Source organism: Lytechinus pictus, chromosome 6 (assembly GCF_037042905.1).
Source record: "Lytechinus pictus isolate F3 Inbred chromosome 6, Lp3.0, whole genome shotgun sequence".
Lineage (NCBI taxonomy): Eukaryota > Metazoa > Echinodermata > Echinoidea > Temnopleuroida > Toxopneustidae > Lytechinus > Lytechinus pictus.
The window spans coordinates 11,432,546-11,458,305 of NC_087250.1; the positions used below are offsets into that span (position 1 = coordinate 11,432,546).

General features: G+C 35.1%; 1 protein-coding gene across 1 annotated transcript; it reads left to right on the forward strand.

The window, feature by feature from the left end:
• Positions 1 to 4,509: 4,509 nt before the first annotated feature.
• Positions 4,510 to 24,087, forward strand: LOC129263819 (uncharacterized). Its single transcript, XM_064100894.1, has 5 exons — positions 4,510 to 4,944; positions 14,451 to 14,691; positions 15,563 to 15,622; positions 17,058 to 17,753; positions 22,486 to 24,087. The coding sequence occupies exons 2-5, from the start codon at positions 14,470 to 14,472 to the stop codon at positions 22,516 to 22,518; spliced, it is 1,011 nt and encodes a 336-aa protein (XP_063956964.1). The 5' UTR covers positions 4,510 to 4,944; positions 14,451 to 14,469; the 3' UTR covers positions 22,519 to 24,087.
• The last annotated feature ends 1,673 nt before the right edge of the window (positions 24,088 to 25,760 follow it).

The following is a 25,760-nucleotide window of genomic DNA, read 5'->3' on the forward strand; positions in this document are numbered from 1 at the left end:
GACTAATACAAATGCCTAATTCTCCCATACGCTTTAAATATAAAACTGCAGCTGAGAAATCCTCCGTTTTCAACGTCAATGGTACGGTGGGGGCATAATGGCCCCTATAAGGCTTTAAAGGGTTAAAAATCAAAATGGCCCTGTTTCAATACATTTTTAAATATTTTAAGCAGTTATGGTAATGCCAAAGGATTTATCAGGCTATAATAACTAACATATAAATGGACACCAGAATGAGCTTAATAGGCTATCAAATAAGAAATGGATGAATTTTTCATTATCAAGTCTACTGAGAGAATGACTCAGCACTTTTAGGCCACACCCTTCAAAACCGGTGTTTTTTTTTTTGGGGGGGGGGCCGCACTGTCCCATTTTTCAACAGATTTTCTTTAAATCAATCAGCAAAAGCAATCTGCTTCAAATGAGGTATGCAGAATTTGGTTTTTAGATATCACTCATTTATAGCCCACCTCCATTATCATTATAATATCATCATAATCAACGGCGGCGAATGATAATCCTCTGCTCCACCGCCCAATATGTTATAGGCCTACGGTTGAGATATGTTTTCCAATCCCAAAATTCCACTATTAATCTCATTGTTATCTCAGGTCATCAACAAAAAATTCAGGGGGGTCGTCCCCCCACCTAAAATTTAGGGGGGACACGTCCCCCCCCCCCCCGCTTCCGCCGCCTATGCGTGCCCCCCCCCCCCCTCGATCCGCCAGTGATTGATATAACAAATGCCCACCATTCGTAGTCCAAAATGCGCGCTGTTGATTGGTTAAAAACGAAGTTGCGCATGATTTTTAAAGATGCGTTTGATTGCATCTCTTTCTGCAACGGGCCCCTGGGACGACCCCCCCCCCCTAAATCTCATGTCATGAGATTGATTCCGCTCTCTAATTATGATGGTGTAGGAGCAAAAAAATTATAATCCTTCAATCGTGGGTGATAAAATTTTTTGAGGGGTCATTAGCGAGTTTTCGCAGTAGAACGGGGATGGATTCTACAATGTCGTAAATCTGTTGCAAATACATGTCAAATCACAATGAAAAAAATGACTCTATGTCGAATATTGGTAACCCGGGCAGCCGATCGTCGGGTGTTTCGGAGCTGACGGAACATTGATCAATATATGAGCTCACTTGCAAAAGGGGTTAGGTCCATTTTTCATCATTTTTTTGTCTCTATGTATAGATATTTAGTAGCTCTATAAGCATGATAAGGTGATACCATAGAAAAGTTGAAATTCCCATAAAAAGTGATTTAAAATGGCAAAGTAAAACTCACTTTTTTTTTCAAAAGGGTTTAGGTCCATTTCAGTTTTGTTGCAAATATTTTTTTTAAATATGAAGACAGTTAGATTTCTTTTATACCTAACTTTATGTTTTCATGGTAGGGTATCATGAAAATTTAATTTCGCATAAGAATATCAATATGGGAGAGTAAAAAATGATTTTCTTGGAGTGGACCTAACTCTTTTGCAAACAAATTCTTCTGAGAAGCTCATTTGTCAAAAAGGGGTTAGATCCATTGTTCATAAATTTTATTGTTTTCTGTCTCAAAACCTCTAAATTTTTGGTCGCTGTGATGAAAACAAAGAAAATTAGAAATTTACATGAAAACGTGAATAAAAGTGGCAAAAAATCACCTTTTTAAGCAAAATAGATTGGATTCATTTCAGTTTACTTGCAAAAGGGGCTAGGTCCACAATGATAATTTTTAAAAGAATATATAGGAAAAAAAATGAAGACAGGTAGATTTCTTTTATACCCAATTTTATGTTCACATGATAGGGTAGTACATCACGACAATTTAGTTTCTCATAAGAATATTGCAGAAAGTGAAAATAAAAAACAAGGTTTTTCTCGGAATGGTCGAAAGTGGACCTAATCCCTTTGGCAACTAAACTCTTCATGTGTAGTTTTTCCAAAGTCACGTACGACATGCTGTTTTGATTTACGGATTTTCGATAAAGACCGTTTTGTCATGAAAGACGATTGACAATGGTTTTTGTACGTTCGGACATATTTCCCCATACTGTTTTGCACTTTACAATTACTGCGATTTCCCTCCCTTATTATCTGAAAGTTCTGTGTCACACATGCTTGACATTTTTATTAACATCTCAGTAGAAATCCAATTAAAATAAGTATAAACTATGGAGGGACAAATTTAAGAATCATAAAAAAACAAGTGTTAAAGGGTACTGGGCTTTTCCCTATTTTTCTTGTCGTATTGATATTTTTATGGGACTCTCACTGCATATTCTTTGGAGCCTTCAACCAACAAGCTCTGCTTTTACTTTTGGCTCCCTCATATCCACATCTCCCATTTTCTTTCTTTGTCATTATTTTAAAACCAATTTCAGGAATACATTATATTACTTTTTTCTATCGTTATATTAGGTATACATTTCATATTTTACGATATTTATATATGCTTATCTATGGCAATTTGTATTGTATAATATTATTGTTTGTGTTGAGTTGTTGATTTGTTGAAAATGTGAAATGTTGATGTGAATAAACCTTGAACCTTAGCTATCTAAATAAATGAAATAGATTTCATTGAGGATGTTAAGCGAAATGCTGAAAATTTCAAATAACAAATAAATTTTTAAGATTAGTAATAGCTTGTGAAAAAAGAGTTATATGCCCACCACTTGCGGATCCATGGGGGGGGTGCACATCCGGCCCGTGCCCCCCCCCCCCCTTGAGAGGCATATTCTATATTCTACATTTTCATGTAAATATGCCGTTCTAACACATATGTCCCCCCCCCCCCCTTCAAAGCGAGGACGCGTTTTTTTTTCTTGTTTTTTTTTTTTTTTTGGCTTGTTTGCTTGTGAAATTTTCTCTGGATGAAATTACCAAAAACAAATTAGGTATAAAGTTACCTTTTTTGCTTATCAAATTTTCCCCAGAAATTGTCCCCCCCCCCCTTGGAAAATCCTCGATCCGCCCCTGTTGCCCACCGTCATGAATATGCAATTAGTGGGCTGATGATCACTGTCCCCATCCCATTTTAATTTCTATAATGTTAGGGCCTATTCCACAAAATCTTAATTATTTCACACTTTCATGATATAGGCCTATGTGTATGATATGTCTCTTTTCTCTATGCACAGCATTGATTATCTTATACATTAAATCAGTAGTTCCATTTTTTCTTCTGGCGGACAAAGTAATAATGAAAATTATGATGATAATTTTTAGTATTGTTGTTGTTATTATTATCATTATTATTATTAATCTTATCAATGTTGTTGTATACAAAATATAAGTTGAAATATGACATCATCAGCTTGATCATTGCATAGTCCAGTTCATGAGAATATGGATAGAACTTTCAAGAAATAGTGCAAATAATTTTCAGCTTTTCGTTTAATATATTTTGCTTTATCTGTTCAAATCTAGGTAGGACAAAAGAAAAACAGCATTTCTACTAAAAACCATTACCTTAATATAGCATTATTATCACAGATATTGCTCAAAACTTACCTCAAAATTTCCTAAATAGTGAAAAATGAGGCTTAGATACTCAATAAAATCATGCAATATTGGTCCGTCCCTATATGCTATACTGTGTGGGCTAGTGGCAAAAAAATAGGCATTTTAAAGTCTTTGTGCTGACCTAGGACTGTGTGAGCCACTGAGAGGAGCCGTGGAAATATGTCACATCAATAGATAATCAAATTGGCTGCCAGAAAATTCGAAGATGTCGCTTAGTCGCTATGTTGTTCACTTTAGGTATGGCAAGAAAATTTGAGGCCAACTAATTGACTTATTGGACACAATCTATACAGCACAAATCTAGTGCGATTGCCTAGCCTATCGAATCATGTTATTTTCAGATTGGAGTACCCCTCTTACACAGTGAAAACAAATTATACAACGCTGTTTACTATATGAACCTTACAGTAATTGTTTAAACAGTTTAAACAACTGTTTAACTTTGTTGCTTAAGATTTAAACAGTTTAAACAACTGTTTAAATCTTAAGCAACAAAGTTTAATTTTCAATATCTAATTGTCAATAAATTAAACATGATTGTTTAAACAGTTAAACAAATACTGTAAGGTTCATATAGTAAACAACGTTGTATAAAATCTTAAACAGCGTTTTTTTCTGTGACGAGGATGATATCCACCAGAATTGTTATTTTAACACATTTCAATGATCGAATATTAAGCGCCAAACGCTAAAAATATGCATAAATTGCCTATAACTTCTGTATAGTAAAAGGCGAGATATGGATCGGAGAGTGACGTAATAAAAAGGTACCTTGAGATGTTTGCCTTCAATTTTTTTGCGGCCAATCCCTCCTTAACCTAAAAATAATCTTGAAAAAAGCACGTTTCATTGAAGTGATGAAGTATAGGGTGCGGCGTTTTCACAGTATTGGTATGTAGCCTATTTAGCTCTTTGTGGCGTCACAATGGCAAATTGAACGCGGTTGAGCGGAGCTAAATGCACATTGGATAAAAGTAATATACACACATTTATCCCCGATGTAGTTGTGTGTATGTGTTGGATGAGTATAATATGTGTCATGCTTTCTGTGTGTGTGTTTAGAACACGGCTGGGTGGGAAATAACAAAGACTGTCGGCTGACGAGATTATTTTTTCTTTCTAAATCAGAGCAGAGGGGAGAAAAAAGGGGACGAATTAAATCTGCGGCATTTGTGTATGTGTGTCTGCCGATAGAAGAGTTTTAGGCCTATAATATAATCTCACGTAGTACATCGGCTTCGCAGAATTTCTAATCTCTCACTTTCATACTCTCCGGATGTGAGTTGCAAACTTTCGGAAACCCATGATTCATAAATATTTCATAAATTGATGATCACTTCGTCACGGATAGGACATACATGTAGGCATATCAAAGCCGCTCTGTCAACTCCTGCGTGAATATCAGACTTTTTGGCCAGGTTAATTGGTAAGTTGTGATCATGGTATGCATTTGGTAATTTCTTTTAAAGGGCACTGTGAGACGTGTGTCTTTTAGTAATAACTTTAAATTGCTTGTGCAGTTGCAATTTCAATGATAACCTCTTTAATGAAAAAGACAAGATGCTTCAGTATGGCTATCGATTATTATCAAATTGAAGGCTGCTGGACTTGCACAGATTGTTATATTCATAATTTGTAATGATAAATTCCTTTACCCCGATACGTCTTGTAGTCTTTAGCTTCACGTGCCTGCTTTCTGGCAGTGTCTTCTCTACCGTTCTTCTGCTTCTGTTGTAATCTCCAAAGGGCTCTGCAGCCTACCTCGAAGATATAGGCTGCAAGAGATAGATTATATCTTGTGGAAGAGTTTATGATGCTAGGGTTCTGTTCCCTCCATTAAAATTGAAACAAATATGTATGCATACTGTATATATAAATATATATTTGGGCCAAATTAACGAATATCACCAGCCTTTATTGTATGGCCCAAGTATTCTTTATCATCATCGTTGTCATGGCCATACACAGTAAAAACGCTGTTTAAGATTTTATACAACGCTGTTTACTATATGAGCCTTACAGTATTTGTTTAACCGTTTAAAAAATCATGTTAAATTAATCGAAGATTAGATATTGAGATATTAAGATTTAAACACTTGTTTAAACTGTTTAAATAATTACTGTAAGGTTCATACAGTAAACAGCGTTGTATATTTGTTTTACCGTGTATAATAGTCGTCGCAAAACTTATCACAATCAAGTCGCTGCTGTCCTTACCGCCGCCACCACCACCACCATCATCATCACCACCACCACCATCATTAAAAGGTGTCATCATCATTGCTCCACATCATCATCCCATAATTACCACAGTCATCACAATATCACCACCGTCATCATCATCATCATCACCACCATCATCATCACATTCACCACCATCATCATTATCATCACGACCATCATCATTATCATCACGACCATCATCATTATCATCGTCATCACAGTCATAATCACTACCACTATCATTATCATTGCCATTATCATGAACATCACCATCATTATCACAATTTCACCACCATGCACTGTCATCAACATTACCAACACCACCATCCTCATCGTCATCTTCTTCTTCTTCACCTGCCATTATCATCATCATCACCATTATCATCATCATCTCCATCACCATTATCATCGAAATCATCATCATTGTCACAACCACCACAGTCATCAACATTACCATCATCATCCACATCAGCGCCTATCATCAACAACGTTAACATCATCATCATGTCATCGTCATCATGATGATAATTACAGTCGCCCTCATCAACATCAACCTAAAAATATTTCGCAGCAACAGCATTCTACTCATTATTGACGGATCGAGGGAGGGGAGCAAATCCGGGCCGTATCCCTCCCCCCTCCCCTTGAGAGGCATAAAGAACATTTATAGTGGAAATCTTTGCACACAGGCAAGCGATAACTTTTTTCTTTTTGCTTGTCAGATTTTTCCGAACAGAATTGCCCCCCTTGCAAAAAATCTACCCATAACTGGTATCATCATCGTCATCATGAGCAATCAATAGTTTTGCCATTATTGTCATCACCTCATCATTAAAACAGTATTTTTTTCTTTATAGGTTTCTTCTTCGTCCGTTATTTGCTATATTTTTCCACTTAAAAGATGGTCTCTAAAATCCCGAAGAAAATTATCACCCAACGTTTTTAAAACGAATTCACTCTTGTTGGAATGTTGCTACTGTATCTATCTTCATGTATCATGATCATAGTTCTTGCACAAATTATTGCTTTTATAGGGTCTGTGAAAAGGAGATGAAAAAATCGTGATTAAAAAAAAGGAATAAATACTGAATCGTCAACGGGGTCTTAATAAGATGTAGAAAAGGGGGACAGGGAAGACAGATCTGAAAGGGGACGAATCAGAGTTGAGATATTCCCGTATTCTGAAGTCTTGTTTATTATGGCCTAAAGTTGTAGTTTAACTTCGGGATGCTTATGTGGCAACAATATCTAGAATTCAGGTCTTCAATGCATTATCTGACACTAAGCAACATTTGAGCCCTAAATGAAACACTTTTACCAACTTTATGGGGTATGATCTTGCACCCTAAGTGGAATAAAGCTGCCAATATGTACCTTTTTATCATTATCATTTGCACCCCGAAATGTTCGTTTGCACCCTAAAAGGTTCAACTTTACACATTTTAAGATGGATAATACTTAACATTATAAGAAAGTTCATATTGGTATATAATGTACATGTAATGTAATTTATAATTGGCAATATATGGCCATTATTCTTTCTCAAACAACATATTTGTATGTAGGGGTCCCATTATTTGGAATAAGATCCCTCAAAATATTAAGCAGTGCAAAACACTTCAAAGCTTTAAAAGACATTTAAAAATACATGTACATTTCATGCAGAAAGTCTCATACTAATAGTAATACTGATATAGATACAATTGTATACTTTTGTTATGTTTGTTTGTTTCTGTATTTCCTTACTGCATTTGTTTTTTAATTGTGTTGTTTTGTGTTGATTTCAGTATCACTAATCTATAAGTTCCTTGTAACTTTTCAGTGATCCTTCCACTATTCTTAAATACACTCACTTTTATTATAATGTATTTTATTGAAAAATGTATACTTCTTGATTTGTATGTTTTTTATGAAGATTGTTGTAAATAAAGTTTCAATTTCAGTTTCAATATTTGAACCTTTATTGTATGGTTCAACTCTGCACCCTATGTCTGTATATGGTGCTTAATTCAGCTACACTTCACCCTTAAAGGGGCACATTTTGAGCTTAGTAAGCCAGTTCGTAGTTCCACTCTGCGCATGATCAGAAGATTCTGCACATCAGAGGAAGGTCATTTGTACTAAAGTGACAAGGTGGTTTAAACTTTAATGAGATGAGCACCAACCTCGATGTCTTGATTATTCATATATTCTTTTGAATAGTGTTTTTCATTCACATCCACAAAAAACAATGCGTCCACGAATGACTGGTATATTTCACAGTTTGCCAAGTACATTGTACAACATTCTCTAATATGCATTCAAAGTAGAAATGCAACAGATACCTTCATAGAGTGCTCATTGATGTGCTATTATAGTCACCTGGTCTATTCAATTTCTTCATCCCGATATGTAAGGCATACATACTTAATATCTTGCTTTGAAATCTCAATGAAAGAAATAAAAGGTCATTTGACCAAAATTGTCCATGAAGTAACTACGAACTGGTCTATTGCACCCAGCACCGTTATAGGGGTGCTGCTATTGTACCGACCCTTTGGGTTCATATTTGGACCCTTATTTCTTATACATGTACCTTGGTCACATTTGCTCTACGGCGGCCGTACGGCGAGTCGAAAACAGCCGTTTTAATAATTTTAATTCAAACCACCTATATGTAGTTGGTACAAAAAATGTTAAACGGCTGTTTTCGACTCGCCGTACGGCCGCCGTAGAGCAAATGTGACCAAGGTACTGCATAAGACATTGGTCACATTTGCTCTACGGCGGCCGTACATACGGCATTTGCGTGTAAATCATTAGGCCTACAAAAAAATCAATGATCAATACACAATTTTTTTTTCTTCAAATCATGGAAGGAATCCAGTTAATACAAGAAGAATTACAGTTTAGATTCTTGTCAATCACTTCTCATGAAATGTACTGTAGTTGATGAGGTTATACGTATACCTACCTTTTTTATTCATGTAGGCCTATCTATTTTTTTTACATTAATAATAACATGATCAATAGTGTTTCCATGTTTTTGTATTACGCTGATATGTTTATGTCTTACCCTGTTTTTCGATATATGCCTGTTATTATATGCCAATTATTGTAATTACAATTTTATCATGTTTTTAATACACCAGGACCAAGATGCAAATTAGTAATTTTATCTATGATCTTGTGAACCTGTTTAAATATGTTTGAATAAATAAATAAATAATTCAGCCCAGACAACAGACCATGTCCTAATTAAGTTAATAAACCAGACTCCCGATTACGGGCAATAGAATTAAATTGCATTCACAAATTATGTAAAACTGTCTGTTCATATCAACAAGTTCTTCAATTGTTTCTTTGACTGCATGGTTATGGGGTCATTTCAATTTTCTGTAATCTTTACTTGTTGATCTATGATACACACATGAAATTCTAAATGGAATCACCAGAGGAAAAAAAAGCATATGCAGTGGCCTTGTTGTGGATTCCATTGGTTGATGTACCGTAAAGGGAAACCATCGTTTTCTATTCCTTAGAAATATAGAAAGGAAGTGCTATAGATTAGTGAATATTCTCCGAAATCGTAAAAAATATCGATTTTTTTTGATAGGCCAAATAACATGTAGAAGAAAATAACCTTGGTTTTTCAGCGCTTGAATGTCTGAATAAACCTTTTACTGGGTCTCTCACTATTTTAAAGGGATGGTCCAGGCCGGAAGAAGTTTATATCTCAATAAATAGAGTAAAATTCACAAAGCAAAATGCTGAAAATTGATCAAAATCGGATAACAAATAACGAAGTAATTAAACTTTAAAGATTTGCATTATTCCGGTGAAACAGTTCTAGTCATGTCTTCATGAATATTCATTGGTTGGGCTGATGATGTCCTATCCCCACTTTTTATTTTGTATTTTATTATATAGATTCAGATTTTTCAAAATCTTTCTACCAAGAACTAAAATAATTGGATTGACTTATATCATCATAAAAGAGACGCATCATTTGCTCATGTATGAAAAAATGAAACAGTTATTATTTCATGTAATAAAATAAGAAAAAGAGAAGTGGGGATATGACATCATCAGCCCACCTAATAAATATTCATGACAATGTGCATTTAACTCTTTTCACAAAATATTGATAAATTTTGAAATTCAATAACTTCGTTATTTGTTATCTAATTTTGATGAAATTTTCAGCATTTTGCTTTGTGAATTTTACTCTATTTATTAGATATAACTATTTTCAGCGCGGACCATCCCTTTAAGGGTAGGTAATTGGCAACGAAACTTAAGTAAAGTACTAAGAGGCCTCAAAGCATTTCAGGAATGGACGAAAATAGTCATTGTTATAGGAAAATCGTAATGATAAAACGTTTCAAGTCTTACACTACATTATATTGTCCAGGGGAATAGCTGTTCTCAGCATAAATGGGGGAAATAATTAAAATGGCATGAATATTCATGAGGGCATCCAAAGGCACTGTATTCGGTACCCTCGGGTTAAATGTCTAGTCCATCCCAGATAAAGAATGATTTGAATAAAAAAAAAATCAAAGAAACATAACTCTGAACATTTCATCGAATTCGGATGTAAAATAAGGAAGTTATGACATTTTAAAGTTTCACTTATTTTTCACAAAACAGTTATGTGCACAACTCAGTGATATGCAAATGAGAGAGTCGATGATGTCCCTCACTATTTCTTTTTTATTGTTTAAAGTGTACAACATTTCAATTTTTACAGATTTGACAATAAGGACCCTCTTTCTTGAACCACACAATGTTATACAGTTATAATCACACATTTTCATGTAGGATTCAAACTTCGTCTCACATGACAGTGAGGAGAAAATTACAATATTTCATATTCCATGTAATGAAATACAAAATAAAAAGTGAGTGGATGATGTCATCAGTTTCTTCATTTGCAGACCGACCAGGATGTGAATATAACTATTTTGTGAAATCAAACAAAACTTTAAAACGTCATAACTTTCTCATTTTACATCCGATTGTAATGAAATTCTCTGGGCTATATTTGTTTCATATTTATCTTTTTATTCAAACCAACTTTTTGGTGGGGTGGACTTGTCCTTTAATCTTATCAGCGAATAAGCCAGTTCACGGTTAGCTCATGATCAACTTTTCTCAAATGACCTTTGTGATTTTTCATTAGGATAAGCACTATCATTTCCAAATGTAGATGTTGCGTAAGCTTTACCGGTAGAGTATTCAAATTCTAAGAACAAAGGCATTGTATAGACCAGGTGACTAGAATAGTACATCAGGGATAAAGTTTGGAAATCTGTTTTATTGTCTGCCTTTGGCACATTTGACTATTGTTTAGGCTACTGTCAAATACCAGTGATTATGAAGGCTCTATTTATAACTCTTCAGCTTGGATGTGATAAATATTTTGAAAGGAATACATGAATAATCATCAAATCACAAATGCCTATGTCAGTGAATTTGAAAGCCACCTTCGTGGTTGTCTCCAATGCCCTTTTTCTGCTCGTGCGCAGTTTACAACCGTGAACAGGCTTATTGCGTGTGTATGTTCTCTCGTACTTCAGAGGAAACAACTTGAATAGCAAAATAGTATTTCATTCAAAAGACCATTATTTTCGTTATTTCTGTTTGTTCAATTTCATCAATAGCTACGTCATTTAAAAGGATAAACATTGAACTTTCATTTTATCTTCTTAATTTATTGGTATCTCTACAAATCCTCAGGTTATTTACTCTTTGAAATGTTCATGAAATTATAATTTCTAGGTTTTACTTATTGAAAAAAAAAACACTATGTAAAATATTAAATTGCGTTATGCAGACACACTGGTAGGGCAGTTTTCTAGCTGAAGTGGCTACCCTGGGTAAATAAAACGTAAATTAGTATCGCTTCATTTTTATTCATTGATACGGCATACATATTTTAACAATTACATTATCTGCACGATAATATTATCTGCCTTCTTGATAAATCTTAGTAAACATACTTGCCCTTTAAGTTTTATGTCGTGGGTTATCAATAAACATTAGTGCGTCAAGGAGAACTCAAATATATTTGCTTGAATCATTGGAAGTGTATTATTGCAGAGTAAATATGATCAGCAAAAGAAGAATAGGTTACAAGAAATACCATACGCCCGTGACATTTTGAACTGCTTAGCTCAACCATGTCAATATGCTTTCTTTACATTTGAAATGCATTTAGTGAGGAAAAATGGATTCCAGGTAAATTAGAAAAGGCTTCATGCAAATTAGAACACAAGCAAAAAAAAATAAAGCTGAAGAAATAATAAACAAAATTGATTAATAACAGAAAGTGAACTATCCAGTCTTGGAGGGGTTAGATGTGCATGCGTCTGTGGGTGAGTGAGGGTTTGTGTGTGTTTAGGGGAAGGGTGCACATCTTAAAGACCAAATATTACTACATCTTTCCTATTTATATATCTAATTTTTATTTTTTTGTTAATTGCATACAAGGCACTAATTGGCCAAGCCCCCAGTAATATTTGGGAGCAAAATATACATAAACATCAACAACATACACAGTTCTCAATTTTAATTTGCTGCTCAAAATCCCCACTTGTAAAACAAAGATTATTTTAGGAGTACGTGTATTCGCATTGACAGCCACTACATTTTTTGATAACTTGCCACATGAAATTAGATCTTCTCCATCAGTAGAAACATTTAAACTTAGATTAAAGACGCATCTTCGCCAATTTCCATACATTTCCTTTCCTTTTTTAAATTTGGTTTGCCAAGCATTTCAGGAGCTCTTACTGCCCAGAGGAATGTATTTACAACAATTTTGCGCTGTATAAATCAGTACATTTATTATCATCAGTATTATTATCATTATTACTAATTGTTGTTGTTATTATTATTATTATTATTATTATTATTATTATTATCATTATCATTATCATTATTATTATTATTATTAATAATATTATTATTATTAGTAGTAGTATTATCATTATTGTTGTTATTATTATTACTATTATTATTGTCGTTCACGGTTGCTGTTGTTGTTAATATCATTATTATAAATAGTTATTTAAAGTGCACTAGGTGAAGTCATATAAGCAATATTGTGTAATGATTCTGAGATCTTAAATCTACCAGAACAGAAAATGTAATAATTCGCCATGGTTCAACTTTTCCCAGGGATATTCAACAAACGTACAATATGTGTACCCTGGGTTGTCGATCAATCTGTACATAAACTGCAATGATCCATGCCTTATTCATATTCATCATTTTGATGGGCAATTCACTTTGATACAGTCCATATCACAACAATGCCCTTTCTGCAATAATGGCTCAGTTTGAAGTCACAATAAGAAATCAGATCAAGTGCGTGAATAAATACCGAGAACAAATAACGCCACAGGTTATTGAAACGGTCCCACCGTCTGGGCTTTCGAAGTGTTGATACATGCTCGTCGATTGCTTTGTGCATTCACATGTAATGTGTTTAACTGGTATACCTTTTGGTAAAAAATACTGGAATTCTGTAAATGGACAGATAATTATGTAACAGTGTAATATTAAAATCTGTATAAAGCATTAGAACTAAAATCCGTTAAGAGTAATCAAATGAAGGATACATTGAATTATCATTTTATATTTCAATGCCAGATACATGTATATGCTGTTGCCGTTTATCATCTCAAATCTATTGATTCCCTTGTGAAAATAGGAATTTTAGTATATATCACGCCCTCTCGCTATTGTTTTAATTTCCTTTAAATTGGCGACGGGAAAATCGCCCCTTCTCAATCATAATACTTATAAAATGATATATCTCGAATTATATGTCATTGTGTTCTTAGTATTCATCAACGATTTTTCCTTATTAGTGCCTCCATTTCGCGCTCACGGTGGTCAGCAATACATATTTATTCGTTCACAAAACAAGTATCGAAGGATTGCTGCTAATACTTGTAGTAATACCCGTCCTTGTGGATCATTGTATTTAAAGTTGTGACAGTGGAAGTATTTTATGCTGCTGGTGGTAGTAAATCTAAAGGAGCAGTAGTGGTGGTAGTAGTGGTAGCAATATCAGTAGAAGTAGTAGTAGTAGTAGTAGTAGTACGTAGTAGTACGTAGTAGTAGTAGGAGTAGAAGTAGTAGTAGTGGTAGTTGTTGTGGTAGTTGTTGTAGTAGCAGTAGTTAGTAGTAGCAGTAGTAGTAGTAGTAGTAGTAGTAGTAGTAGTAGTAGTAGTAGTAGTAGTAGGAGGAGGGGGAGGAGGAGTGGTGGTAGTAGTAGTATCAACACCAGCTTCCTTTCCTTGTCTGCCACACTCTTTAGTCATCATGTGGAAGTCTTGAAGGTGATGTATCTTCGTTTGGCATACAGGTTGGCATAGTTAAAGGGTGAAGAGCAGTGGAAACAAAAAGTGTAGTAGAAGAAGGAGGTGGAGAAGAAGAAGTAGTAGTAGTAGTAGTAGTAATAGTAGTAGTAATAGTAATAGTAGTAGTAGTAGTAGTAGTAGTGGTGGTGGTGGTGGTGGTGGTGGTGGTGTTGGTGGTGGTGGTGGTAGTAGTAGTAGTAGTAGTAGAAGTAGTAGTAGTAGTAGTAGTAGTACATGTTGTAGTAATAGTAGAAGTATTGTCAACAACAGCAGAAGTAATCATTATTATCATAATAATGTTTACTTCTGCTGTTGTTGATACTAATTCTATGGTACGCCTTTCCATTCTCTTCAGGCACAAACCTTTCTCAACCATGTGCAAGTGTTGCAAGTGCTGCAGCTTCGATTCGCTAGGATGCAGACTTCGGACCCTCAAGGCCTTTGGCGCCATCCTCTTCGTCTTTGGGACGTTGTTCGCCCTGGCCGGAATCACCATCGGGTTTCTCTCCGACCTATACTTTAACGTCATCTCTCTACCGGATGTCTTCCCTGAATACATCCTCTATTCTTACCTGGTGGTGTCTACAGGTGTAGTGGTAAGTTTCCCTAGGACCTGTAAGAAGCTGTTTTCAGCGCCTCCGTCGGCACTAAATGTCTTTGGCAGTGACCCCAATCTGGAAGAAAAATGTTTCTGTTTCTGTTTATGGTGACTCCCGTAGGAACTCGGCAGGGAAGCATGTTGCTGGTAAACGCCAAGCTGGTATATAACCAATTACCTAAGAAACATTTTACGTCTAGGTTAATCAGTCATAATTGCTGACCTTGTAGCTAGACGACAGATATTACTCTCGGGCCTTTTTAACAAAGTGGAGACAATGGCTGAGTGGGGATTCGAACTCACAAGTCACAACCTTGCGACTATAAGTCCAATGCTCTAACCACTGGACCAGTAGTAGTCACTGAAGCAGCTCTTCCAAGCTAAACTGGGATTGGATGTGATGTGACGGCAGGTGGTCATTATGTCACCCTGACAAGGTTTATTGTGAAAATAGCAGAAAAAATCCATCAAAGAATTAAAAAGTTATTAGAATTTAAAATATTTGATTTGTGACATTATATGCCAACATCATTCCTACATAGCGAATGGTAAACAAAAATAAATGAAATGTAATTTTTTCAGAAAATTAAAAATGGTTTTTACTACACCTTTTTTATATCATTATACAAATATTTCACACCCGATCATGAATAGAGAGCAAAAATAAGTCATCTGAAACCATTTGAAAAAATAAAAAATTCAAGCATTATTATTTCAAATAACATGTGGGTCAGTTGCTCGTTTATGACGTCACAAATCAAAAACTTGAAATTATAATAACTTTCTTAATCTTTAACCGATATTCCTCACACCTTCACCAATATAGATTTCTTCAGGGTGAACTTCCCCTTTAATCATTTTTTTTTCAGGCAGTGGGTACCGGAGTCGTTGCTATATACATCGCCAAGACAATGACTGACGATGACTGGGTAAGTACAGTATTTCCTTAGCTTTTATTTTCTTAATATATTTCGCCTCTTATAGCAGGGGTATCAGAACAGCGGGGGCTATGGGGTCTTCGGCCCCTGACCTGTTTTTTATTAAACCTGTAGAAAATTAAACTGTTGACATCTTATTGGTATTTTTAGCATTGTCAACCCACAAGTTTTAAACCCCTTCTTTCCTATGGTGTAGTGTTTGTTTAATCCTATTTATTGTTTCAAATCAAAGCAAAGCACAAAATAATTGGCGGTCTTTTGAAGGAAAAAAAGGGTGACAAGACCCTATTCAAGTACTAATACACAGCATACAAATTCGATGAATAAGATACTAAATACATAATGACTACATAATAAAGAGTTTGAAGAGGCATGCATGTAAATCGAGTATAAAAATCAGATTACAACTTGTAAGTCACATATCAAAATGCAATTTCTTACAATGTAAAGCTTATTCTACCTCTTGGCCTTGCCCAATGGTATTCAATATCAATCTGCTTTTTATAATATAGTGTCAGTTCTTAATATTTCACCTCCCTCATTCTCCAAAGTACTCAAATTTCACTTATTTGGCCTATATCTCGCTTTTTATTTTTTCATTTTGGAAGAACTTAAAGGTCTGTCACACTTGAAGGTATTAGCCAACGACGTACAAGCCGTTTCGGAATCCCATTTATTTATATCAAGTATCAGTGGCGCTTATCCCCTCCCCAACCTTTTCCCATTTTTTTCACGACCAAGAAAATAAAAATAAAAGGAAAGAGAAAATGGTGATATATATTATTCTGTGAAAATCTATCACAAAATTAGATTATTTTTTTATAAATAGGTCGAAATTTTCGCTCGTTTGCAACTTTTCATAAATGTTCCCCGATACGCAAGATCTCGCCCTTCAAAATTGTTGGCTCAATTAGACACTGTCAAGAATTACATTTTCTTCAGAACACAATTTTTTTCTTAACAATGGACTTCATGCGAACAAAAAAGGTAATGCTAGCAAGAATTGAATGATTGGTTACAACAGTTGCAGTAATCTTCATTATAACATTTTGTGTTATATTGATTTAATTGAAAAGGTATTTTTAAAGTAATTTTACTTCCACAAAATAACTTCACATCTCGATTCATTCATTGCAATCAAACTTTATTTCGGCTCAATTCGAATCTACCATCACAAAGGATAGAGCCTGGATATCAAAGCATATCCCATATAAAATTGGTATAAAATACTCTTTCAGTATGTCTACAGTTACAATATCTCCTTTTCATTATTATTTCAACTGAGTTGACAAGTTTATAGGTGTAAAGTTTTTGTTTGCTCACACACGGTACAAGCGGAGTGGTATGATCTGTAAACGTTTAAAATATTGAAACTATGACAAGAAAAATTCATAGAATAACAATCATTTTCGAAATTTCTTTACAGAGTACTCGCGGCCTGGCTATCTTAGCACTTCTCACGATCGTGTGCTCATTGGCTAGCGTTGGAGTCCCAGCATGGCCACTCTACGAAAACGGATATTTCTTTGGCATTCCACCCCAGACATCGACAAATATGACGCCCTCTACGGCCATCATGACAACTCCATTGGCTGTGACAACGGTACCGATGACTACGGTCGAAAGTGACATGGCGACCAATGCGACTGTCACAAATGGGACATCGAATGATACAAATGGGACTGCAGATAACTCGACAGCATCAGGTGGTGCCAATATGACGTCACCCAATGTGACAGCACCCAATGTGACGGCAGAAAATATGACGACACCGAATGTGGTGACGCCAAATGTGACGTCGCCAAATGTGACGTCGCCAAATGCGACGACGCCAAATGTGACGTCACCGAATGTGACGTCACCAAATGTGACTTCCTCAAATATGACATCAGACAATAGCAGCTCATCAGGGATGATGACAACACCGGAAGTTACGTCAGGAACTGTGATGGATACCACCGGAAATTCGACTGTTCTTCCAACCACTCGAGAACCGATTAACTTTGATGAGTGGTTATTGCTGATGGCACCCTTTGGGATAGTTAGTTTCTTCGCCTTTATATTTATTCTTCTCAGTCTATTCATATGCTGTATAGCATGCTGTTGTCCGGAGCGATCAGAGGTAAGACTTTCAGAAAATTCCTTTCTCTCTATCTCTCTCTCTTTCTTTTTCTTTTATCAACTTTTTCATTCAGATTTCTGGTGACACGACAGTTGCTCCTGCGACAATTGCTCTGGAATTAATTTAGCCTAAGATGTAGGGTTAGTGTTAGGGTTGCAATAGGGTTTTATATTAGGTTTCGGGTAGGGTATAGTGTTAAACCCAGTGTTAAAAGTTGGTAATTCGATTAGTGTGTGAAAATTAGAGCGGGGGAACTGTTGCCGGAGCAAATGTCACGGTCCTCACGGAACCAATTTTCTACCTCCGCCGCGCCGGTTTGCCTGGATCTGCCACTGCCCAAAAAGACAAAATTTCATAGGATTCTTTTCTCAACCCAAACCTGATGACTGCTATTTTGAATAATTAATTAAAGATCCATTAAACCGAAATGTCATTTGGGCCTAAACTTACATGTTGTCACACCTGGACGATCAGTTCCCTTGTTTCTCTTTTTTTTTATTGTTCCACGACCGGTTTTTATTGTCCACAGAATAGTTTTTCATTAGATTTGTTTCATGACTATGACCTGAATTTCCAGGGTCCGTTGCAGAAAGAGTTGCGTTTAAACGCAAGTCAACAAATCAATCGCAAGTCGATTATTATTCTCTCTTAGCCTCATATTTCATCCATTGTTTGTGCGTTGATAATGTCCTATTGGATAAATCATAATGCAGTTTGATTCTGTCTGATGACGTCCAATATACACTGTAAAAAACATCCATTGGTGTCCATGGCGGGCCACACCCTTGGGGATGGTGTTAAGCCTACACCCTAGAGATTTGACATAACACCAAAGAGTGTAAAACTCCATGTTTCAACCAAAGGTGCTAAAATAACACCCACAGTTACTGAATAATCCCAACAATTTAAAGGAAAATGAAACCTTCGGAACAAGATAGCTTGTGCAAAAACACAAAAAAAACTAAGAAACAGATCAACGAAAGTTTGAGAAAAATTGAATAAATACTAAGAAATATTAGAAATTTAGATTATTGTAATATTGGCAATATGTGTGATGACACCTGTGAACTACTTTCTCATTACTTTTGTATATATTTCACTCAAACTGCCCCCTTGTCACATCTATCAGTAAATTATGTATTCTTTCTATATAAGGGCATGTAAAACAGATCTTCTAAGAATACATTATGTATATGAAGAGTTTGTATCATCATAAGAAAGAGCAAAAAGAGACATTTTGGAGGTACATAGTCCATCAAAGGGAAGGTCGTTCACGTGTGAGATCACACATCTTTGTTGCATTGCCAATGAGGAGATCTCCATAGCATTAGTGACTGCAGTATTCAAATGCTCATAACTTTCTCATTACCATGTCTTGTCCGATTTTTCTCAAACTTTCTTTTATTTTATTCTTTGATTTTTCTGTTTTCACACAAGCTCACTTGTTCCAAAGTTTTATTCCCCTTTAGGTATTTGTGTGGTGTCGTCTGCAACCACACGTTTTGCTGTGCATTCGAAACTTGTGAATATTCTCTACCTCATGGTTATTTTATATTTATTATTGGTTATTTATGATGTTATTATGGTTATTTATATATCTGTAAAGCGCTTAGAGACGTCGTTCCGATGTGTTAAGCGCTATATAAATGCGGAATATTATTTATATTTTTTTTCTTCACAAAGTGTAACATTTTTTTTCCTATGTCAAAACTACTTTTAGTTTCCATCAGACGAGGAATGGGTAAGACTGTGTATACTGATCGTGCTAATGCTCTTTAATGCCAGTGCATCGAATTACAAAAGAGAAAATAAATCTATTCATCTGGACGTACTATTATTGAAACGGAGAGCAGTTTTACAAAGAGTTACGATGATCCAATCAATCGTAGCTCTATTGAAATCCATCAGTGTCATATTTTTTCTTACAGGAAATTTGCAAAATGTCCTTTGCAAACAAATGAGATCACACCCAATTGTCAAGAAATAAATGAATTTATGGATATACATTCATATCTATAAAAAAGTTAAAATAAACATGCATTTCATTAATTATGTTGACTTTGCTGGCTTTCCATAGTTGCGATTGATTGGATCAATCGCAACTCTTTGTAAGACGAGGCCCTGATCCGGGACGCTTCTTCAGCTCGTCTGAGTTTCCGTTTCAATAAGAGTAGCTCCCGGCCCCCGTTTCATAAAAACTTATTTAAAAAAATGCAGTAACAGTTAAAAGCTACTGTAATCCTTCAATCTGATTGGCTGGTAGTAAATTTGCTATAGAATTTGTGCATCTGTTCTCAAAACAAGTCTTTGTGAAACGGGACATAAATTGATTTATTTTCTCTTTTGTAATTTGACTCTCTTCGTGGAGGAATCAAAACGTACATCAGTTAAATGCTTGTGCATGTTATTTCTACTACTGTTAATAAGTGAAATAGATGAGGGGCTTGTATACTTTTTTTCAAATTCAAAGAAAGCTCAGCGGTCGAGCCATCGCACGATAAGGTAAAATCCTTGTAATCCGGCCTTTCATAATAATATCCAATTTTGTTTGCTAATAAAGGTATCTTACACTAGTTTGAAGTAAACCCCTAATTCGTGTCAATAAATGATGCTAATTGTCAAGAATACATTTCGTTTGGCGAATGTTACGACTATCGTGAAGGAAAAAAAGGTAGTCTTGTCAATTACTGTTCAAAAGGTTCTGAAGCCGTTCACAAAAACGTAAATATCGAGGGGTTTTCTTATCATGTTGAACTGCAAAACGATCAATTTGTGGTGTCAAACCCCTTCTTTCTTTGTTAAAGCAACAATTACGAATGTTGGATATGTTTATATGCTTGTATCCTTAACAAATGATAATAATACATGTGACTTTACAAAGCGCGAAATCCACTTTGTAGAGGAGTGCGTTAGGCGAATATACAATTGGAAAGTGAATAGAAAGGTTTAACAACATTTATAAAGACTCAACAGAGATAGAAATCATCTTGTGTCCATTGAAAACCGCACTCTTTATCTCCTGATTTTCCCTTTATTTTTAATAATTTGGCGATGTTTTAATTTTTCCATGAGAGGTCGGGAAACGCGATGGTTTGACTCAAGCCTTTTCTAGATGGTGATATAGTTGCATGGGGATTTTCTTCCTTAGTCATATCAGATAATTTCTGCTATGATTTTGCTATATATTATCTGTAACTATAGTGATTTAGGGGATGGATCCAACGTCTATTAATTCCAAAGTTATACCGATTAGAATTTTTAAGATGCAAACATGTCTTCCAAGTTTCCTTTTTCCCTTTCATTGGGCATTGCTTGAAACTTGGAATCACTTGCATGTTAAGTTTAGGTGAAAAGAGAAAAATCAAACTTAGAGTTTGGCAAATTTTTTTCACTCGTTTGCTAGTCTGCCTCAGTCTTATAACATACCATAGAAATAAAGTTGCTCTAGTTATAACTGATATATCAATTGTAAATTTGCATCACTAATTGCAGTTGATTGCAAATATTTTCTTGCAACACCCCTTAAGTTTTACGCTATGGGTATATAGGTTTTCCGTTTAGTTTTGGTATAATTTGGTTTGGCTTTGCACGTGCCTTCCTTGACGTTGCTTTAGTGTTATTAAAGACGATTCTTAAAAAAAAATATTTTTAATATATATTTTTTTGAGTATTACAATCGCTAAACGTAGTTTTTTGGAGACGGCATGGTAGAAAAAAAGCTTGGTCGCATATTTCAAAATTATTTATTTAAAGGTAAAGATAACCCCAACACGACTGGAATAACACAAACATGAAAGAAACGTTACAATGTAAGTTTCACTGAAGTGGAAACAGATATTTTAAAAAATTTCCTTACATTTGGAGCCTTGAAATTAGTTAACTTTTTTTAGATGTCATGGTGAAAAAAAATGTATCTCGTTATTTTTTTTTTTATATCAAGTCAACCCCACTATAAACAAAAATGAAACAAGCATTAAAAGATTTGCTGAAGTGGAAAGTGAATCATATGATTATAGAGTACTATTAATGATTACATATTCATTTCTCTTGTGTTCTTTCACTTTGAATGTTTAATTTGTTAAATATGATGACAAAAAGAAATTTATTACAATGTTTACCATACGTTAGAAGTAAACATGATAATGTAAATTCCAGCTAATTGATTCATTTGAAAATTCAAATTATCTCACATTTCACATAAAAAAACTAATTAAATAATGCGCGTGTTGTCATTAGTTCCCTCTTTGTTTCTGTTTATGGTAACTCCCGTAGAAATCGGCAGGACAGCGTTTTGCTGGTAAACGCCAAGCTGGTATATAACCAATTGTACGTAGGAAACATTTTACGTCTAGGTTAATCAGTCATAATGGCTGACCTTATAGACGAGAGATGTTACTCTCTGGCCTTTTTATCAAAGTGGAGACAATGGCAGAGTGGGGATTCGAACTCACAACCTTGCGATTATTAGTCCAATGCTCTAACCACTGGACCACACTTTATGTTTATTTTTTATTGTTCTATTTCTCCCATTTTCTCTAGTTATATATATCAAATGGGGTGGATTTGGCCCTTAAAAAAACAAAAACGTTGGTGCATGTAGTGTAATGTGATATTACTCTCATGCAATAGGATCACTCTGTTTTTGCCGTATTATCATTTCCCTTTATATCATTCCTACTCACCGCTCCACTTTTCATTCATTCGTGTTTTTTTTTAATATCCGTTTTAACAGATCGTGGATGACATGGAATTGTATAAGACTTAGAATGGTGATTTGGCGCAGATGTTTACTCAAACGTGGAGTCTGGGTGATAGACTACGTAGGCCTACTGTTGACGTCATCGTTTGGTCTCCCTCCGCCGATACCAGCAAGTGACTAAATAAACAACAACTAACCTTCCTTCTTTAAACAAAATTTTTGTTTCCTTTACTGTAAAACCTGGGGTATCAAACCAGCCCCAATTGGTGTCGGACCACATCTAAAGGTGTTAAAGTTACGCCGTAGATATTGAACTTAACACCAAAGAGTATCGACTAAACTAAATGTGTCGTAATAAGACCAATGCATGTTAAGCCAACGCTGTAATTTTAACCCCACATGGTTTGCTTTTTAGCATTATCGTTCTGAATAGAACATATTATGCCCCCTTTTGGATCTAACTGCTGTATATTTTCTCTTTTAGCAGCCAAGCCAAAGTATTATTGTTTTACACTTATTGTACTTCCCTGCAATTATATCAAAAGCATTGAACATTGTAGAAACATTATTATGTAATCCGAAAGCCATTCGAAAAAATGGCATTGATTGTATATCGTAAGGATGGAGCTCCAACATGATATCATTACGAGCATTGAAAATGTGCAAAATTCAAATGTCTTTTTTTCGGTAGTGGGGTCACTTTTAGTGATTTTAATTCGTATTTTGAGGAATTTTACTATTGTAACAATTCCTCAATCCATGTTTATCTGAAATTGCAATTTTAAATTTTATCAGAATCCTTATGCTTCCAATATCTCATGCTAGATATAAAATGATTTACATTATTTCATATTGATGCTCATGTTGGCTATGATGTACACGTGGATGCATGCCCTGTGTACCTTATTTCTGAAGAGTCAAATTTGACTCGGAATGGCGTCAGTTGGGAGTCAATTGTGTTTCGAGTCAAAGTGACTCCTTTCCAATATATTTTTACTGGGAGTTGAGTGATATTTTAAAGCTAATGTCACACCATTTGACTGGGAATTGACTTGACCCACTACTGACACCATTCCGAGCCAACTTCATTCAGAGTCTGAGTCAATTGCACTCGAACTAAAGTTGTTTTGACTCACAGCTGACACAATTCTGGGTCAAAGTTGAATCAGCAATAATAAGTGATTTGATATGATTAGATACTGCAGGATACAGGGTATATAGAGCGTTCTCAGAAGTTTAAAAATGTGTTGATTCATTGTTTATGGTCTGATGCGCAGGTTAATTGTTATGCCATCCACTGTGACGTCACCTGAAAAAACGTTTTATAGATTCACTATTTTGGTAAACTAATCAATATTTATGCTGCATACGACAAGAGGTGTGGGCTATATTGATTATAAATATGTAATTTTCTGCAAGCAGTCGAGGCGGCGATGGATCGGAAGTTTGTTCAAAGTTCAAGTGCACCAATGAGCGGAATCAGGATCATGAATTCAATGAGGGAGCGGCTAAGTAGGGGCCTAAGATTGACGTCCTATAACCTTCTCAAATGAATTAAAGCGGTATGTCGGGATCTCTCAAATTTGTTGTTTTCTTCCGCTTTCTTCCCTTTTTAAAATTTAACTACTGGGCAATTCCATAAAATATGTACGTCCGACCCCATATAAATTATGTGGAACCTTCATGAAATATTCTGTCTCTGATTTCTGGTTCCTTTGACAGTCTGTAACGCTCTTAAAGTTAAGGTGGCGTTCGGACCATCCTCCCCCCCCCCCCACAATAGCTCTAGTGCCGCCCCTGAGTCCATCCCAAAAATAAGTTGATTTGAACAAAATAAGCGATGAGTGATAAAAATCAACCAAGCATAACACCAAAAATATCGACTAATTTGCATATATACATGTACCAAGAGAGCTATGACATTTGTTTTCTTTATGTTTAGCTAATTTTTACGAAAAGGGTTACATGCACGTCCTAGGGCCACGTGATATAAAGCTTAGTAACTGATCGTGGGTTAATTGTTACCATTGATCATACACAACGATTAATTCAATCAATTGTAAAATATAGCATACGATCTACCGCTAAAGCTTTATGTAATATGGGCCGGGCGGGTGTTTCATAAAGCTGTTCGTAAGAAGAGCGACTTTAACTACGACTGGTAATAGAACGCACCATTTGCGATGATTTAGCGCGCAAGAAAGGATCACCAGCTGTTCTTAAAGTCGCCCTTAACTTACGAACAGCTTTATGAATCGGCCCCCTAAAAGCATAGAATTTCTAGCACTTTGGGGTTTCAATTTAGTTTAATTTCTCATCAGAGTATATATATAGACCATGCCAAAATTGTGAATGAAAAGTATCTTCCTCATGGTAGGTTCATATCAACTGAAAAAATATTAATATAACAATTTTGAATTATTGCAAGCCTTAGTTTGGAGTAAATGCCAAATTTGTTTCAAATCGTAGCCAATCGTACGATTGCTATGACGTAATTACGACTAGATATTGAATTCGCTTTTATTCCGATAAGGACGAGAGCAAAGTCACAGATTTTAGCGTAGGTATTGGCACGATGATCTAGAACATTGCGCAGTCAGATATTCCATGTTTCATTATTAGCATTAAATTTTACGTTTTATTCCAAAATCGGTTCGCAGAGCAATTGTAAGGTGCACAGTGGTCATTAAACATAACTTAATCAGTTCAATGATGGTTTGCATGGTTAGTTATTATATTGTTATCTCCATCAACAGCATATAAATGGCAAGGACACTAAAATCTCTCATAGTTAATGATCTGTGCAATGGCATGAAAATATGGATAGACATATAACCATGATTTTTATGTTAAATAATTTTTTAGCATGGACTTTTATCTCAAATTTCGTTTTTTCTTTCTTTGTTGTTTGAGTAATCCGTATTAGTAATCACAACTTGTAAGGATGGACTTTATGCCATATTGAAACCTTATATTTTACCGAGATATTCTTTAATTGATATGTTTGTATTATTATTCATGAACTGTTTTTTTTTTTCATTTATTCTTTTATTGTATTAGTGAGGAATATGTTTTTCTCATGAGTTGAGTCCTGAGTAGACCTATGTAAATACGAATTTGAAATTGAATTTGAATGTCGGAAAGCTTACGGCAAATTGTATCACTTTTTTATCATTATACATTACAATTTTCTTTTCACAGTTCTTAAGAAAGAACTTGATCTTATTCATTAAGAATACATGTCGACATTTCTTCAAACAGTAACGTCGTTTCATTAATGACAGTTAGTAAATAACAGTCGAATAATC

Coding starts and splice junctions, on each gene's coding strand:
- LOC129263819 (XM_064100894.1), top strand. CDS start 14,470: ATGTGCAAGTGTTGCAAGTGCTGCAGCTTCGATTCGCTAGGATGCAGA. Junction 15,623..17,057: donor CAATGACTGACGATGACTGG/GTAAGTACAGTA, acceptor ATTTCTTTACAG/AGTACTCGCGGCCTGGCTAT. Junction 17,754..22,485: donor GTTGTCCGGAGCGATCAGAG/GTAAGACTTTCA, acceptor CCGTTTTAACAG/ATCGTGGATGACATGGAATT.